Below are 18,210 nucleotides of genomic sequence, written 5' to 3'. Positions count from 1 at the left end.
AAAAGTTCATCTGATTGAATTCTCTCCTTTTCAAGCCGATATTCTTTTTTTCCCCATATAAGTTTCCGATTTTTTGAAAAATATTTGATTTTATTTTGCTTACTTATCATTGGAAATTTCCTTCCATGATATTTTATTTGGGAAAACATGAATACCCGTCCGACTTTATGAATTTTCAAATTCATGCATATTCTCTCGCCCTAAGGCTTGTGATTACCCTTTCAAAAACTTTAACTTGGCCACATCTCAGCAACTTTATGACACATTTCATATCTTTGATCTTTTTCATATGATCATGAGCAAAAGCATCTTTAAATGTATTTGTCAAAAGTATTTGTAAACCTAATATAACTTAATCTAAATAAGCTTCAATTTGAACATTTTCAAACAAATCAACATTTCAAACCCAATCGTCTCATGGTGGGATGAAATGAATCACACTCGAATCGATATTCCATACTTTTCGTTAGAGTATTCAATTCCGTGTTTTCTCGACCTGGAGTTCCCGGAAATCAAAAAATTTCGGGAAAATTTGAATCCGGAAATCATTGAAAAATCTCGGAAATTCTCGTACCAAATAAAAAGAATTTTAAAACTCAAACTTGCACTACCTAAATAGGAAAAATGAATCAGATTCAGCAAGGTTAATGATTTCTTTACTATAATGAATGGTTTAGATTACAATTTACAAACTTATTGAAGTAAAAAATGACAAAAAATATGTAAAACCAAACAGTTTCATTAAAGAATACAAAAGAACAATTTCAGTAAAGAAACTTTCGTTTCGCAAGTTGTTGACAGCAGCATATAATCGGCAAAGAAATTAAATTTTTTTTAAACTAATGGAAAATTATTTTAAAACTCTTTTCTCTTTCTTCGTACCCAAACTGATAAATTTAATGTATTGGCGTGGTATTTAACCATTTTTGTTAAAAAAATGATAGAAATAATTTTATATACATACTTTTCTTGAAATTGTTTATCGTTTTGTTTATTGAATTTTTAAGGCGTAAGATAGTTTGGAATGTTTTACAATTCTACAACTTATGATTTTTAAAATACATTTAAGATAAGGATTCGTATGCAGTAGAGTGTTATCTTAAATCTCGGGTCGGTAGTCATATTTTGAAATTTCCGGTATCGTTCAAATGGCCAGGGAAGGTAAACTCTACTTGCAAAAACGTAACATTGTTCTTAAAATAATTAAAATAACTATTTGAGTTATCGATTAAAAAATAAGTTTCCTGGAAAAAAAATAAATTGTGATTAATCACATGTACTGTTTGAAAATGATCAAAGACCATAAGTTTCGATGATAAGCCATTTTTAAGTTTGGAAGTAAAAAAGTTTTGGTAAAAATCACTATTAGTGAACAAACAAATATTCTTTTAAAAAAATAAACCAGCTCCTAATGCATTTATTTTCCTTCATTCAATCAAAGATTCATTTTTGGCTAAGAATTTTCGTTTTGAAGATTAAGATGCTAAAAAAGATTTTTGAAAAAATTTAAAAAGATGTTGATCTATTTTGAGATGTAAGATTCAAATCATTTTGTTTTTTTTTCTTTTAAAATAACTGGGATTCTTTTTTGTTTTCAATTTGATTGAAATTTAAAAATAGAACGTATTTTGTAGAATAGATAAAAATAAATGAAAAAAAGCTTCCATTGCCTTTTTTATTAAAGTCGAAACATGTTGTGGCCTTCGAGATAGTTTATCATAAGCATTAAAAATCTTTTCATATTCCACAGTTTTGCGAAAAAAAGTTTAATGCATAAAAAAATGAATTTTGATTAAATTCTTTCAAATAAGCCAACATCAACTTTTGAATTCATGGAACTTCAGAAACAATGTTAATTTTGTTTTTTTTTTTGTGTTTTCGAATGATATTTTTAGAGCATATCAAAGATTATTTAGAAACATTTATCATACTAGTTTTCATTGCTTGACAGAGAAGGGATTATATTTTTAAATTAAAAAGTAAAATAAAAAAGCGTAACTCATATGTGATATGTACATATTTAAGGATAATTTATTCTACATAATTGTGTACAACCGTTTGATAACTCAAAGATGCCAAATTTGTAAAATTTGGTCCAGTCGTTACTGAGATGAAATATGTCAAGTATTGGTGTTTTTGAGCTAAGATTTCTTCGAAATCCTTACTGTGTTAACAAGAATTGGTTGGTGGTTTTTTCCACCTACTTTGTCCTCATGATAGTATGAGATGATTTTGTGCGATTCCTGTTCGCTGAGAACAATCTCAGCTCAAAAACACCAAATTATACTCTATTTCAGAATAGACTAGACCAAATTTGAAAAAAAAAACATTTTCAAATATCGTAGCAAACCAGAAAAGTGTTGTATATTTGTAGTGAGTTTTTTTCATAAGCTTTGATGAAGTGAAAATTTTCATTAAATGTAGCTTAAATGCATTTTATCTTTCGATTGCAAATTTTGTGTTGTCGAGGATATAGGTAGAAGAGCACCTCATTAGGAAACAATTATGTGCCGTCAAATAATTTCCAACTCCACACAAAGGTTGCCAGATTGTCCGGTTATATCCAGGTTTGCCCGTTTATTTCATACAAAATTCGGATACAGTTCTGTCCAGCCCGGTTGCCCGGATTTCATTGAGCAAATTTGGATTTTGCTCTGGGTTAAAAAAAAAACAAATTGAATTGTCGTAGATTCATAACACTGAAAATGTAATGAATCTTATATGGTAGCGAAACTGATTTTCTCGTTCTCCAAATAAGACTCACACATACACAAAACACATTCATTACATGACAGTTCACATGAAGCCATGGTGTCGGATATGTGGTGGTTTGCATTGAAGATAAGCTGAGCTCATGATCTAAAGAATGTGAATCAGCGCATTTGTTAGCGAAACTGCGATGAATCCGTGCACCAATGGTGGATTATCTACATAAACATAAAACCTATTTCGAAATCAAATGGAACCTTTCTTAAACTTTATCTTTGAATGTTGAGGTAAAAATGCTTTCTACTGATGTGCTCTTTTGCTTCCATTAAAAATACAAAATATGCAATTAAAATTATTTAATGGAGCTACACTAAGGTTGCCAGAATTTTTTCCACTTCCATCCGGGCCTAGCAATTCCGGGCGTTTTTTCAAAAAAACCTGGCAAAATCCGGGCATGGATTTGAATTTTTCGAATCCAAAAACCGGGCAAAATTTTGGTGTTATTATATAGAAAACGAAAGAAAAATGCAAAAAAATGAAATTAATATTTTATTAATGTAATTGCAGACTTCCAAAAACTTTTTGGAACACTTAAATATTTAAAGGTTTATAAAAGAAAATCAGCGAAATTATTTGAAACAACCGTTGAAAATTTCCATACCGTTAATCGATTTAGCTGAAACTTACTCAAAAACTTTGATTTTTTTTTTTGGTTTCTTTGTGAAAATTGTGAAAAAATCCGGGCAATATCCGGACTTTTTTCACGATATCCGGGCAACCGGGCCGGACCGGACTTTCTCGAAATTTTGCATCAAATACCCGGGCAAATCCGGATAAAACCGGGCAATCTGGCAAGCTTAAGCTACACTTAATGGAAAGCTACATTAAATGGAAATTGTCGTTACATTAAAGCTTATGAACAAAACTCACCGACAGTATTAAACATTTTTCAGGTGCACCACGATACTTAAAGATGTTTTCTAAATCATCAAACTCAACATGTTCTTCGAAAGGTCCGCCTTGGTGAAAGATGGAACCAAAAACAAAATCGAAGATCCATAAAAATATTAACCTCACAAAAACCAATCGACCGGTTAAGCAAACATCAATAAAAGCTAATAAAAAGTGTGAAAAGGTAGCCCTCAAACTGAATCAAAACAAACCACCGATTACCGCCAAATAAACACCAAGCCAAGGCTCATCATCATCATCCTCGAATTTCTTCTGCAAGTGCCCAGAGAAGTGGGAAGAGTCGAAAAAAGGGTTTTCATGTTGGCCATTTTCAGGTGTGCCCGGGATCCCAGGGAAGATTTATCACCTCCGCCCGTCTGGACCAGATAAGCAACAACATCCGTTCGTGAGGTTTAAATATTTGGGGGCCCTTTTTTCAATCCATCAGTCTGAATGGGATTCAATTCGATTAGGGTTCGGATGGATGGATGAGTGCCGAAAGCTTGATGATACAATTTTCGGTTCAATGGCTTATTTATGCCATAAATGCTCATAGGTGTATCCTTTGTTTTTAACAAGATATTTTTTTTTTCTAAATTGCTTACATTGAAGGTGCTAATGTATAAAATATGTTTTATTTTGCGGTACTGGAACCAAAGGTAAAAGAATAAAATGAAGGAAAAATATTCTCCAAACGAATTCATGTCATAGGTCAGAAGGACAGGATCAAAGTCATGCCACGTACAAGAGCCAGGAAAAAGCCACGATTGTACGTGGCAATCATTACAAGCATGATGATGGCCGCCTTCCGCTTAACATCCCCTGTTCCTGAATCTTGTATCCGGGGTGGTGGTGGATAACTATAAAAAAAAGAGTGTGCCCTCGATTAGCTCTGCAGCTCTACAGCCATCCTGAAGGAATCGATTTGCATACTAATTAGTGTGCTGAAGTGCTGCTGCAACTGACTTTCTCGATCTAGCTAGACCGGAGTTGTGCATTTACTTATGCGGCGCAGTCAGTGTTTGAGGTCATGCTCCTGGCAAACGACCGGTAGCAGCTTGATGGTAATGATTGGTTTGAGATGAGCTTAAAAAAAAAAATTTGCATAACTACACCGATTACCGGGTATGTTTCAACCGCCATTGCTACCAGCCCGTTGACGGTTGAAACCTAATCGGTTATTGAAGAAATTGTAGAGGGTACGATTGAATAAAAACTGTTTGTGAATCGAAAAGCGATGGACTACATTTATTCTTGTTGCATTACAGGAAAGTGAAGAACTCTTTGAATAACTACTATATCTCTAGATATAGTTTAAGTGTTTATTGAACAAACCACACCTGAAGTGTTTAATAGATAAACTAAAAAGTTAATAACATTGATGATGGGAAGTATTAGAGAAACATGAGGTGTCAAAAAAAAGGAGGAACATAAGCCGTAAATATTATGAATTTTCCGAAAAAGATACAACTGCTTACCGACAGGACTTGAATCCGCCACCAAGCGATTTCATAACATTAAGAGTATTGAGTAACAATGAGTTTGTTGCTTTAATGATAGATATTGGAATTTTGTTTATCTGTACAAATGTGAAGCCCCAATAATGTTATAGCTGATTCACTTTTCCAAAATGTTTCTAAAAGAAATTTCATTCTCAAGGAGCTTTCTTGAGGAGTGAAAAATGAAATACTTCCACATTATCATCTTAACCTTTTGATTTCCCTAACAATTTCAGAGTTGCATATCAAATTCAAACTGATCAGAAAATGGGAAAACCATAAAAACCTTAGAAAGGAGTACCCCCGAATTTTAAAGTTAAAGCTAATGTTGTCTTCTTTTTTGAGTCAGGAGATACAAATTTCATTATGTGGGATGGTTATCAGTGTATAGGGTATAAAACTGCTGTAAAAATTGACTTCTAGATTCCCAGATAAGCTTGAAAAACAATATCGTCCTATTCCTTATGCCATTTTCTAAAATGAAGTTTTTGCTTACTTATATATATTTTCATTATAAAAAAGAGTTGTTCAAATAGACATTGCCGTGCAAAGTTGTCAAAACGGATTTTTCAGAAATAAGAAAATAGTATAAGAAAAGTATGAAAGAATATTTAATCCAGCTGATTATAACCGTAATGCTGAACATAATTGTGAAGTGCGTTGTAAAAAATGAGAAAATTATGGATATTTCATACAAAAATTTCAGCACATACTAACAAAAGGAATTCAATCTAACATAATTTTTTTTATCAAAATCGATCTGCTGATCGATGTTGTTAAGTGTTTTGGAAATAATCCTTATTTTCAACAGCTCCCTCCTTCCTTCCCCATTTAAAACCCCATCTAAAATACACGTTCGTTTTTATCGATTCTGGAGCCCTGGGTTCTACTTTTGATGATATAATTTGATGATACGATCGCTTGAAGTATGATCTTGCTGCGTCTATTCATACTGGTCCGGTGACCTTTATTTCAATTATTTAAAATTCCGCTTTTTAGAGGAAATGATGATTCCCTACGTATAACTTTTCCAGACTCTCCAGCTTTCCTCAAAATCCGGAAGCGAAAAATCAAAAAAACTTATTTTTCTCCAAAATTTGATTCTTTAATACTTTCATAATTTTACAGCTTTAAATAACGTGTCTGTCAGTCACAGCCTAACGGGTCCTATAAGAGAGATGATGGTATTTTTTTATCAAAACATGCCTGATAACCTTCTGGGATCCGTAAAATTGTCTATATGGTCTTCTAGAGCCATTAATTTTATATTTAGGAATACTCAGAACACTGCAGAGAGCCACAATCGTAGTAAAATGTCTATAACAAATTTAAAAAAAGGACTAGTATTGAATTTGGGTAATGGTTTGGGTACTTTGATATTATGTTAATCAGTGTGCTTTGTAAAAGTCATTGTAGTGTCCGACTCTTCATGCTGCGCGTTCGAACTAGAAAGGCAAGCTGTCGCGTGTCAGACGCGTTTTTCTAGGGTTCAGCCCTAGCTTCCACGCATATCAAGGAAGCCTGGCAGACCTAGACCAATGTTTCAGAGCCGACGTTACTACGACGGTTCGACTGCCACCCCAGCTTCATTCTTGAGCTTGAGCTTGTAATCAAAAAACAGAATATCACTGTACAGTTTTGAGAATTTCAGTTTTAAATATGAACCAATAACGACGCCGGCCAAGTCCGTGTTGTTGCTAAGAGGAAAGGAAGTGCAGCACATGGGATGATTTATATTGCGGAGGTCGGCTTAACGCCATACCTTCACAAATCTCACGCCCAGTGTTTGGGGGTAAGGTAAGGTGGCATGGAAATCATATCTTCTAAAATGCACTTATTTAAAAATAATTCATATAAGCACGAAATGTTTCGTTTTGAAATATTAAAGTTGATGGAACATTCCTGTTAATCAATCCTTGAAATCTCGCATTCCTCTTTAAATTGAGTTTTTGCTTCATCTGACGGAATGTAGCTAAATCGTAAGAATTAATTTATTGAAATAAAAAACGAAATACTTACTTAACGTTATTTTTCCTCAAAAATAATTTTAAATACTGGGACATTTTTAATGATTTTGTTCTGCAATAACAGAAATAATGATACAATAAATGTTTTTGCATATATTATATTTAAAAATTAAACTCTACTCGAATAAAAAATGTATCGCAATGGTAATTTTTCAAAAGAAAACTTCGTTTGATTCAGATGTCTTAAAATTTTAAGTTTTAAACGCTCATATTTAAATTAATGTCATTTCAGTTCAAAAAGTTGATCATATTTTTATGAATGCATAAGGTAAAAGAGCCATGAACTAACTGGGAAGTTTTATTAACATTACGTGAAAAATTTAAACCAGCAATAGGAAAAATTAACCCTAATCAATTGTAAATATCTGAACACTTTGGCTTTAAATAAAGCCTTTATTTTTCTGGTCTTTAGTACGGTAAATATTTGTGTTAGAGAAGAAAAAGAATTGAGAACAACGACGAAAAAACTAATGATTTTGACAAATCAAATTTCTGCATCTTAAAACAAAAATAAATTAATTTGCAGCATTCATCTAAGTATTCGCTTATCCTTAAAAGGAAAAAAAGAATATCTGGCTTATAAAAAAATTAATATAAATGTTCATTTATTTCAAAATCGCTGATTTTACCCGGCCTTGCTTGGATTCACTTAAAATATAAATCACAATTAATCGTTTGACTTTTCGAAATTTTGGAAGCTTTGATTAATATATTATACAAAATTGGCCCGAGTTTGGCCATGTACGTTTTGTTAGTCTTTTGAAAGTTTTTATTGAAATTATTTACTCTGTTTATCGTTTTTAAATTATTGAAAAAAAATATTTTTATGAGGTTTTGATAAAAAGAAATTTGAAATAATTTTCCTAGTATGCTTATTCATCCTTTCACGATAAACATTTTTTACATCAATTATTTTTTAGGAAGCTTGAATAGATTTGGCCCTATATTTTTTTCTTCAAAAGAAGAAAATGCTTTTTTATCTTTTCAATCCCCTATCTAATGAATATCTCTGTTGGAGATTATCCCACCTTTCAAGATGGATAATCTTCTTGTTCATTGGTTTGTTTAAATTTTATTTTCTTAGAAATTTCTAAAAAGACTTCCGAACTTTGTTGAACCATGATAGAAACTTACTTTGCATGTTTTCAATTGTATGTGTTTTTTTTCGATTTTTTTAATTTGCACTGTTTTACCTTAAATGTTGAAACCTCACTAATAGTTTTTTGAAGTCATCGAAAACAGATCATCTCTGAACCGAAGTCATTAATTTAATTTTTCTATTCTTGGGCACAAACATCCCATTAATTATTTTGAAGAGAAATCAATGTTGAATGCTAAGATACCATTTGTTTGAATTCGCAGTACTAAACAATTTTACAAATAATTTTCTTAAAATTGGATGGTGGAACCGACTACATTGGTCATCAATGATAACTCAAAAGTTAGAAATTGGTCAATGAAATTGAATTGTATAAAACTCAAAACCTCAGATTTAATAATCTAATCAATTTTCTTATCCCCCGTTTAAATCCCTCGAAGGCTATTGATGCTCTGAAATCGCAGCCTTGGTTTTGTAATTCGGAATCTAATCAATTTTCTTTCTCTATGAGGATTTCGAAAAATATGAAAATGGTTGGCTTTTAATAGCTGGAATTTAAGGACATCGGTTCATCAGTTTTTCAGCACTCAGTTTGAATAGATAGTCAGCAAAAGAAGTCAATTCATTATTCACTCTTCAGTTCACTGTTTGTCTCTGTAGACCCTCAAAGGCCCCCAGCAACGGTAAAGAGCACTTTGAAAACCACTACAATTTTAGTCAATATGCTCCTAACAGGTTTGTAGTATTTTTCAATCCAACATGTAGGCTCATTATTGCATCCAAATATTTCGTACCAGTACCACGTGCTTTAAACAGTAGAAGGAAAAAAAACATCCGCCAAAATTTAATGCTTAGTACACGTGAACTCTGGATGGTTGCTTCTTATGCCCGGCCCATGGTGATTGTGAAAATAACCCCGCCAAAGGATACGAAAATTGCTTGACAAAATGGGTGCCGTGACTTTTGGTTCGTGTGAATAGAAACAAAAGTTGTATGGGAGCCCCCCTCCCCCTCCCTTAAATCGGAGCTGTTTGTAACTATTATAGAAACCATCTCCGGCCTCAAAAACCCTCAGATGCCAAGTTTCACGATGATCGGTTCAGTAGTTTCCGAGTCTATAGGGAACAGGCAGACAGACAAACATTCATTTTTATATATATATAGAAGAAGAGTAAGAATGCTTGATGCTGGTAGCATTAATACAGCCCAGGGTCGTAGGAAGAACCAGCTCATGGGGAGGGAGGGGGGTGGGGGTTTGATGACAATTTTACACAAGTGAAAAAAGTGTATGTACTAAGAACAAATTATTGGGGTTAAATTTATTTTGCATTAAAAGTTATTTAGTTTTGAAAATAAGTCCTAGGAGTTGCCAATTTTTTCACGAAGCTTAAAGAATTTGGGGACTTGTGATATAGCTCAATTAGTAAGTCAGTTGCCTCCTGAGCTGATATCCGTAAGTTCGAGCCCAAGAGTAAACAGTCGTTCAAGATAAGTTTTTCAGAGACTGTTGCACCAACTGCATCATTGATAAAATTTGCGAGTGACACAATCACGACAATTTTGAACGCTTCATTAAGAAAAAAAAACTTTTAAATCTCACTCACATTAGCAAATGGTGAAAATGTATCAAATACACTAATTGGTTTTAAAGAAATTGCGATATATGTAAATAATGTTAAATAAAAGTTTCCAACTGAATTTTTACCTAAGGAAAAAAACAAGTTCAAAAATTATCATTTTTGATTTTATATTTCAAAATTTAAATCCTGTGATTAATGTTTTCAAAACTGAAATCAAGATAAAAAAAACAAATTCTTTCAAATTAATCCAGATCTTACTTTTTTATATATGTGATTTTCAACAAGGTTGTGTTTCTAAGCTGATTTTGATTGAATTTAAAAATTTAATTTTGAATCAAGAATCAAAGTTTTTAAACTGGGATCTCCTTCAATTTTAATCCTATAAAATGATTTGAATTTCAAATATTTTCTTTTCATATTCCGAAATAATGAGTTTCGAATATGGAAAATCCATCATATTTTAAATTGAAATGTAACACCAATGTTCAAAGCAGGATTCTTCACCAATGATGATCCAAACTGAAAATCAAGAACAATAAATTGGATACGAAGTAGATATGTTTTAGTAGCCGGCCTGGGCAAATCCAGACAATTTTATCCTAGAACCTTGCGAAATGAAAGCATATTGTATCAAAATTTTCTCAAAAATCCGGCCAATATGCAGGCAAATTTTGAAATTTTTTCATTAAAATTAACAAAAAAAAAAGTGGAAAGCGGTTTTTAATTTAACGAAACAAATAAGCCGATTCTGAATCATATTTAATGCTTTGAAAAATCGTTTATGTTTATTTTGAAAAAAAATGTTTAAAAGATTTGGGTGGAAGATACATAGTTCTAAGGACTCAATTGATATTTTCGATAGATTTTGCAGCTCAGTCTTCAATATTGAGATTCATTATTTGGAATTCAATAACTATCAACAAGTGAGATTTTTTTTGCAAAAAACTGTTGTATAATTGTGCATGTTCCTGGAATGATATTTCCAAGTTTTTGAGTCGAGATTGTAACACTGTTGTTACTCTTGAATCATTTTAGTTGTTTATCTAAATTTGATTAGATATTCACCTGCAATTTTGGACCTTCGTATAGGGGGGATTTAACCCTCAACCCCCATCCCCCACCCCCTCGTTCCTACGACCATGATACAGAAAAAGTAATTTCCAGCTTCCATTTTAAATTTACTAGAAAAATTAACGGTATTTATCTGTTTGATGCGTAGGTTTTTCTTCCTTAGCCTAGTCATTCACAAATTCAAATTGAGTTCTCTATGAAATTTCAACGCTTGCTTTTTGTGATCTTGATTGTCCATTTTTCTACTACAAGCCTCTCCAAATGTTCGACATATTCTCATTAACTGAAGAAAAAATTCTGTGCAAAAATTTCTTGAAAAATTCATGAAAAATTGAGTCTTTTCTACATTTTACTTGATATTAATCAATAAATATTATAATCCTATTATGTTAATGCAAAAGAAAGTTGGAAATAGAAAATTAATGTTCACACAGAAAATATAATTTTGGGAATACATAACATTTAAAAATCTGTGAAATCTGTTTATATTTCACAAATTCTGTGTTCTGTGACACAGATTCTGTGATGAAAAATTGTTCAAAATTCTTTAAAATTATTGATTTTTCTGTGATTTCGGCAACCTTGCTATAGAGGTTACCAGGAAATTCGGAAGATAATCATCATATCAGAAACTTTCTACGAAGATATGATCAACGATACGAAAAATGAAGAAAATGAAGAATTAATTTATAACAGGAGCAAGACTGTTTGAGCTTAAAATTTTAAAAGACAGGATAACCCCAGGATTGAGAAAATGTATCTCATAGAAAAGTTAAATAACACCAATAACTTTGAATATCCTTCAATCGCACAATGCTAATCAATTTTTCCCTTTTCTTTCCATTTCAGGTGACGTCCTGTCCGGTGTCTGTTTCGTGGGACAACTGGATACCCACTCGCTGACCCGGTTCCTGCTGATACCGCTGTGCGTTTATCTTTCTTTGGGAGCGATCTTCCTGCTGGCCGGGTTCGTATCGCTGTTCCGGATCCGGACCGTAATGAAGCATGATGGCACCCGGACCGATAAGCTGGAACGTTTAATGCTGCGGATTGGATTCTTCAGCGGGCTGTTTATTCTGCCCAGTTTGGGCTACGTGGGTTGTCTGTTTTACGAGTATTACTACTTCGACGATTGGATGATCCAGTGGAACAGGCAGATGTGCAAGGTGTTCTCGATACCATGTCCGGCCACCAAATATAACGGGGACATGGCGCCGGAGGAGGAGAAACCGATCTTCCACATCTTCATGGCCAAGTACGTGTGTTCGATGCTGGTCGGGGTCACTTCCAGCGTTTGGCTGTGGTCCGGAAAAACGGTAGTCAGTTGGAGGCAATTCGCGGAACGGTTACAGGGCAAGGACACTCGAAGTCGGGGAGCTTACGTCTAGTATAGAGCCGATAAGTTAGAGCTTACCTTTCGTCAACGGACCTAGACTGCCCCGAAGACTGCCCCCGGCTGCTGAATCCCAGAGTCCCTCCACTTACCACCAGAAAATAGATTTCCACTATATCGTAGAGTTTAATCAGGGGCAGTTTTGGGGATTGAGATGGAAGGTTAGCGATTTAGAGCAAACCAAAACCATTAATCGTTACTCTCGAAGTAGTTAATCGTCGAACTTATTAGAATCGGATGTAGAACTAGCTGTATGTGAAGTAGTCGAGTAGTATTGAAGATTTTTGTACCGAAGGATTACGAAACATCAAAAAATACTTTTAACATGAATCAGAATTCATCTCTGTGAATATAATTTACAAACAGTGTCAAATATCACGATAACGTTGAATGTTTTACGGTGAACCTAATTGTATTAATTTTTCATATTGATGTGTCAAATGGGATTATATTTGTTTCGATTATAGCTGTTCTAACACTTTTGGTTATATCAACGATGTGGTTTGCGCGAACAGGCATTGAAATCCTGATCATTTAACTGGGTTCGATGTTTTCTCTTGAACTCGAACTCATAGAAATCAGCGCAAAAAGCAAGCTCTCTATCAAATAAGCTTAGTGCTAAGTCTGGGCTTAGCTTTTTCGGCTTCAAAAATGTGTTTGCATTCATAGAAAAGTTTTCAAAGAATCAATATAATTTAAGGTTATTTTTTTTAAATTTTGTTCAATATATTGGCTGCTTAACTCATTGGCATACATTTTTTCCCTAACAAATTTCCACACGTAATTAAAACTTGTTGTATTCATTCAGGATGAAAAAAATCATGTGAGGTGCAATAATTTATAAATTTGAAATTTCGATGACAGTTTGCAGTGGTCTATTGTAACATGTGGAAAATCGTGCAGTCAAAGAAAATGCGATTAAAATATATTTATACATATTTTTAGTATTTAGCATTTATTCAGATTCCACCGATAGTAGTCAGAAGTACCGATTTTTAAATTGACAGAGTAATCTTATAGAATCTGAACCCAAACGAATACGAGTTTCTACGTAAAACTTTCACATGGCTTTGAATTTTTTTTTCTGAAAAATGTCTACTATGAAGATTTAAGTAAAGTTATACAATTCAATTTATGCTTGACAATTTCTTTGAAAGTTGTCTTTGTTCATTGAAAGGGCAAAAAGTTCTGATGAAAATACTCTTAGGCTACTCCTCAATTCTCACACTTGCTTTTTTTGAGTCCTCAACATTTTTAGAAGTGGATTTAGAAAAAAATAATTTTTTTAAAGTTTTGTTCGGTGTGAAATTCTTGCGAAGAAACCTAAAAAAATTGCATCAGTTCTGAACAGTATATTTGTTTGTGTTTTTATCGAAATGGCATTTTTCGAGCAAAAAAGTGAAAATAACTTAAAATTCACATGCGAAACTCTTGCGTAGAACGGTAGATTATGCCTCAAAAGATTTTTGTGTGCTAATATAAACATAAGTAATTTTTTCCGATTTTTTAAGGCCCAAAAAAAAAATTGAAATATTTATTTTGTCACTTGGAGGGGGAAATCCAAACTTTCTATAAATTGAAAAAATTGAGCAAAAACTTGCATTCACCAAATTTTTGCAATCTACATTGTACGAAATCTTAAAATCGATATATTTTATATTGGAAATTTTTAAAAATCTCCAATATAAAAAGGGATTTAATTTCCATTTTCTACAGTCTGTCTTTGGCTTTTTGAAATGTATTAAACCTGAATTTGAAATGTATTTTCCTTAACCTGAATTGATAGTTCATTTTAACTGAAAGGCTACGTTTAAGTTAATAAATTACAAATTAAAATTAGATTAAATTTGGAAGAATTCATCGAATTGCCCAATAAAATACCTTAAACTTTACTTTTACCTTCTTCGAGATTTTCGAAGAAATGAAAAAAAAATCAGAGATTGTTGCATCATGTGTTTTTCAATTTGCTATTAATAAAATTTAAAAAAAAATAAATTTTTAACGCTTAAGATTTGTCATGCAAGTTGACAAAGTAGGATACTTCAACGATCTCCATATGAAATGAAGAGCTTCTGGCAGTTTTGATAAAATAAGAAACAAATAATGTTTCAAAAAGTTTTCTTTATTTTGATTGAAAGATGACAAAAAGGTCAAAATATTTTTTTTTTGGAAACCATGAATGTCCTAATTTACAATTTTCAACACCTATCGAAAACTTTACCCTTCTTAACTAATCTGATACTTGCCTATGCGCTTGCCTGCGCGTGACTTTTTTTTTTAAATGAGAACAGCAATTGAAATAGTAGCATATTTACGCAAATAACACAAGTGGACAGGTTTGGAGCCTTTATTTTGAATTTTATGAGTGTTATAAATAGCCTAAGCTTGCCAGATTGCCCGGTTTTATCCGGGTTTGCCCGGATGTTTGATGCAAAATTTCGAGAAATTCCGGTCCGGCCCGGTTGCCCGGATATCGTGAAAAAAGTCTGGATATTGCCCGGGTTTTTTCACAATTTTCACAAAGAAACAAAAAAAAAATTTAAGATTTTGAGTACGTTTCAGCTAAATCGATTATCGGTATGGAAATTTTCAACGGTTGTTTCAAATAATTTCGCTGATTTACTTTTATAAACCTTTAAATATTTAAGTGTACCAAAAAGTTGTTGGAAGTCTGCAATAACATTAATAAAATATTAATTTCGATTGATTTTGCATTTTTTCTTTGCTTTTGTATATAATAACACCTAAATTTGCCCGGTTTTTGCCCGGTTTTTGGATTTGAAAAATTGAAATCCATGCCCGGATTTTGCCAGGTTTTTTTTGAAAAAAAAAAATGCCCGAAATCGCTAGGCCCGGATGCTAGTGAAAAAAATTCTGGCAACCTTAAATTAGCCTATCAAGGATAAAAAATATTGTTTTTTTTTTTTTAATTTCTGATTTATTTCGATACGATTTTGCTTATTTCCTCTAAACATTGTTCAATAGGTACAGAAAGATGTCTGAGATTGATTAAGTTTAAAACATTAGTTAGAATTTCTGAATATGAATAAATAACAGCAATTCCCCAAAACTACTTTTTATTTTTATTATAAATCAATTTTACTTTTGCAATTTTTCTGCACACTTTCTTCAATATTTCACAGCTACAGAGAAATATCGTGATACAAATACCATGGACCAAATTCTTTTAATCTCAAAAATACGTTTTGTGAAAACATGAATCAAAAATTTTCATGCTTTTCCGTAATATTTGGATTTTAATTTGTATTGCTTTAAAACAATACTATGCATTAAAGGGTTAAATTAATAAAAATGATCAAAGCTAAAAACTCTTTTAAGTGTTTCATAAAAAAAATTGTCTAAGTAAAAAAAATTTTTTTGCATTACTGTTCAATGTCCACAAGTATTAAATTAAGGTTGCCAGAATTTTTCAACACGTATCCTGGCTAGCAAATCCGGGAAATTTCATACAAAAACCTGGCTTAATCCGGGAATTTAATTTCAAAATTGACGACCAAAAATCCAGGCAATATCCGGGTAAATTAAGACAAAACCAAGAAATAGCTGAATAGAAATCAAGTAAAAAAATTAAAAAAAAAATGTTCTTCATCAAAACGTATCGACAGATGTTAAATCATATTTAAGGCTTCCGGAAAAGGTTTCATGATTATTTTTATAAAACTTTCTCAAATAATTTCGATCTGGAGGCATGAATTAAAAAAAATTTGTTACACACAATTCGTTGTTTTTTTGTTGGATTTATCAAATGAATTGAATTTAATCCAAGCTAAATCCAAGCATTTTTCGAGGAAATCCAGGCCCGGACTGTTCCCAAATTTTGTATTAAATATCGGGGCAATCTGGCAACCTTATATTAAACCCCATAACAAGTTTTCGGGATCAATGTTTTTTAGGTGAGAAAAGTCTGTACAGGAAAATAAGGCCATCACCTGTTGTGGGAACTTCACGAGGAAGGTAATAATATACAAAAATGCAAAAAACTAGTAAATTGGAATAAATTGCACGAAAACTATAATACTACAAAATTGCATTCTATATGATTACTCAAAACCTTTCAATCAAATATTTTTTTATCTTAAAATTCATCGAAATCCAAAATATAAAAGGTGATAAAATCCCCATCTTCCAAAATTTGCGTTTTCCTTTGAAATCATTTGCATTTTTGTTAAATTTTTCAAACTTCAAATTTTATTTTGCCCCCCATTCGGGGTTTTCGGGAATTTCAAGGGGGAAAAAGACATCGATATTTGTTCCGGCCTAATTAAATTCTCATCCATTTAGTGATGGGGTTTTATTATGTTTTAAGTAAATCTGAAAAATTTTATATTTGCTCAATTTTCCTAAACTTTATTTTACCAAAAAAGGAACAACAAACCCTAGGAGTTTAAAAAATCGAATAAAATGCCAAATTGATGTACCTTATAGCAATTTATTTAAAATCATTCATGAATTTTTTTTTAAATATATGGAAGGCTTTTTTTAAATTCAACGTTATTCGTAATATTTGACACCTTATTTGGCGATATTAAAAGGTTCATCATAATTTTCAAAAAAAAAACGGTAAAGAACGGTATCTATTCACTAAGAATAATCTCTTGATACTCAGAGATTTAACCATTTCTCCAGTAGTGGATAAATGTTGCCAAATGTGTTTGATTGAAACCAACCTGTAAAAAGTGGAGAACAGTTCAGCAATTTTCTGTTGAGCATCCTCGATTGTATAATAGCTTATCTATAGGTTTATCTTGTATATTGTTCATATTTTCCTATATTTCTTTCTATCAAAGTAGATTAGAGTTTCCATTTTTAGTCAGTCCTTGTTTAAGGTTGTGTTTAAGTGCAGAGTTAGAATTAAATTGACACAAACCTACACACAAAAAAATGCATCACTATCTGTTCAGCTACCTTTAGTGTGGATAGAATTTAAGTTCAAATGAGGTGATCGAACTGTGTCATATAAGTAATAGACTGCGAATCAAAACTAGTTTTAAGCTTACAATTTTTATCTCAGAATCGAAATGAGATTCAGATGGCGTTTAAACAAGATAAATTCGATTCCGATGATGAAATAAAAACAAAGGTACTTAACGAAAACCTTTCCCGATGAACATTGCTGTTCACTAGAACCCAGAGCGAAATTGTCCGGATAATTAAAATCAAAACATGTAAAATTATGCAACCGCATCATTAGAATAAATGCTAATCGAAGCTAACGCGCTCTCTGAACTAACCGTTGTTCTCGGATCCATTGATAAAAATGCTGAATTAATAAAAAAAAACTATGCAAAATGAATAATTGTGTTGTTTTAATTACATTTCTATGCTCACCACCATTGCTTCCGGGGTTAAAATAACTGAACAAATTTGTCCCTGTTTTGAAAAAAAAACTCCACGAACAAAAAAAAAACAGCACACTCGGACACACGATTAACCATTGTTTTTAAATGAGGCAAAAACTGTTGGAGCTGTGGTTGATTCAGAAAAAAAACCTGCTCCAGCAACATAAAAATAGCAACATATAACTGCACTGTTGTCCAACAACAGCAACAGCTTAACCGATATCGATAACGTGATGTTTTCATCCCCCCTTTCCAACATGCTTCCCCACCCACCCAAATCCTCTCTAGGAAAGCTGGAAATAATCGGGAGATGAGACTGCCGCTGCTGATGATGATGGAGATGATTACGAACGATGATGGGGAATCTTTCTCTGTGTGCCATTTGTTTGCTACCGTCTCGTCGCTGCATCCAGCCATGATTCTGAGGTTGTTGTGGGGCCGCAAAGTGGCAGGAAAAACTTGTTTTTTTTTCTTGTGGGTTCTCCATCTCATTTCCATCATGTGTAAACGGTTTCAGTGCA

At 32.6% G+C, this 18,210-nt stretch overlaps 1 protein-coding gene across 1 annotated transcript in view; it reads left to right on the top strand.

Moving 5' to 3' along the window:
• The window catches only part of LOC129746212 (frizzled-like), a 131,211-nt gene extending 113,582 nt beyond the window's left edge, over positions 1-17,629 (top strand). Inside the window, exon 5 of the mRNA XM_055739774.1 lies at positions 11,786-17,629. Coding sequence (XP_055595749.1) covers positions 11,786-12,324 — 539 coding nt within the window. The 3' untranslated portion in view covers positions 12,325-17,629. The remainder of the gene's footprint in view (positions 1-11,785) is intronic.
• Positions 17,630-18,210: the final 581 nt, after the last annotated feature.

This window comes from Uranotaenia lowii, chromosome 2 (assembly GCF_029784155.1).
Source record: "Uranotaenia lowii strain MFRU-FL chromosome 2, ASM2978415v1, whole genome shotgun sequence".
Lineage (NCBI taxonomy): Eukaryota > Metazoa > Arthropoda > Insecta > Diptera > Culicidae > Uranotaenia > Uranotaenia lowii.
The sequence above is the reverse complement of the archived record's forward strand: the minus strand, read 5'-3'. Positions and strand labels throughout refer to the sequence as shown.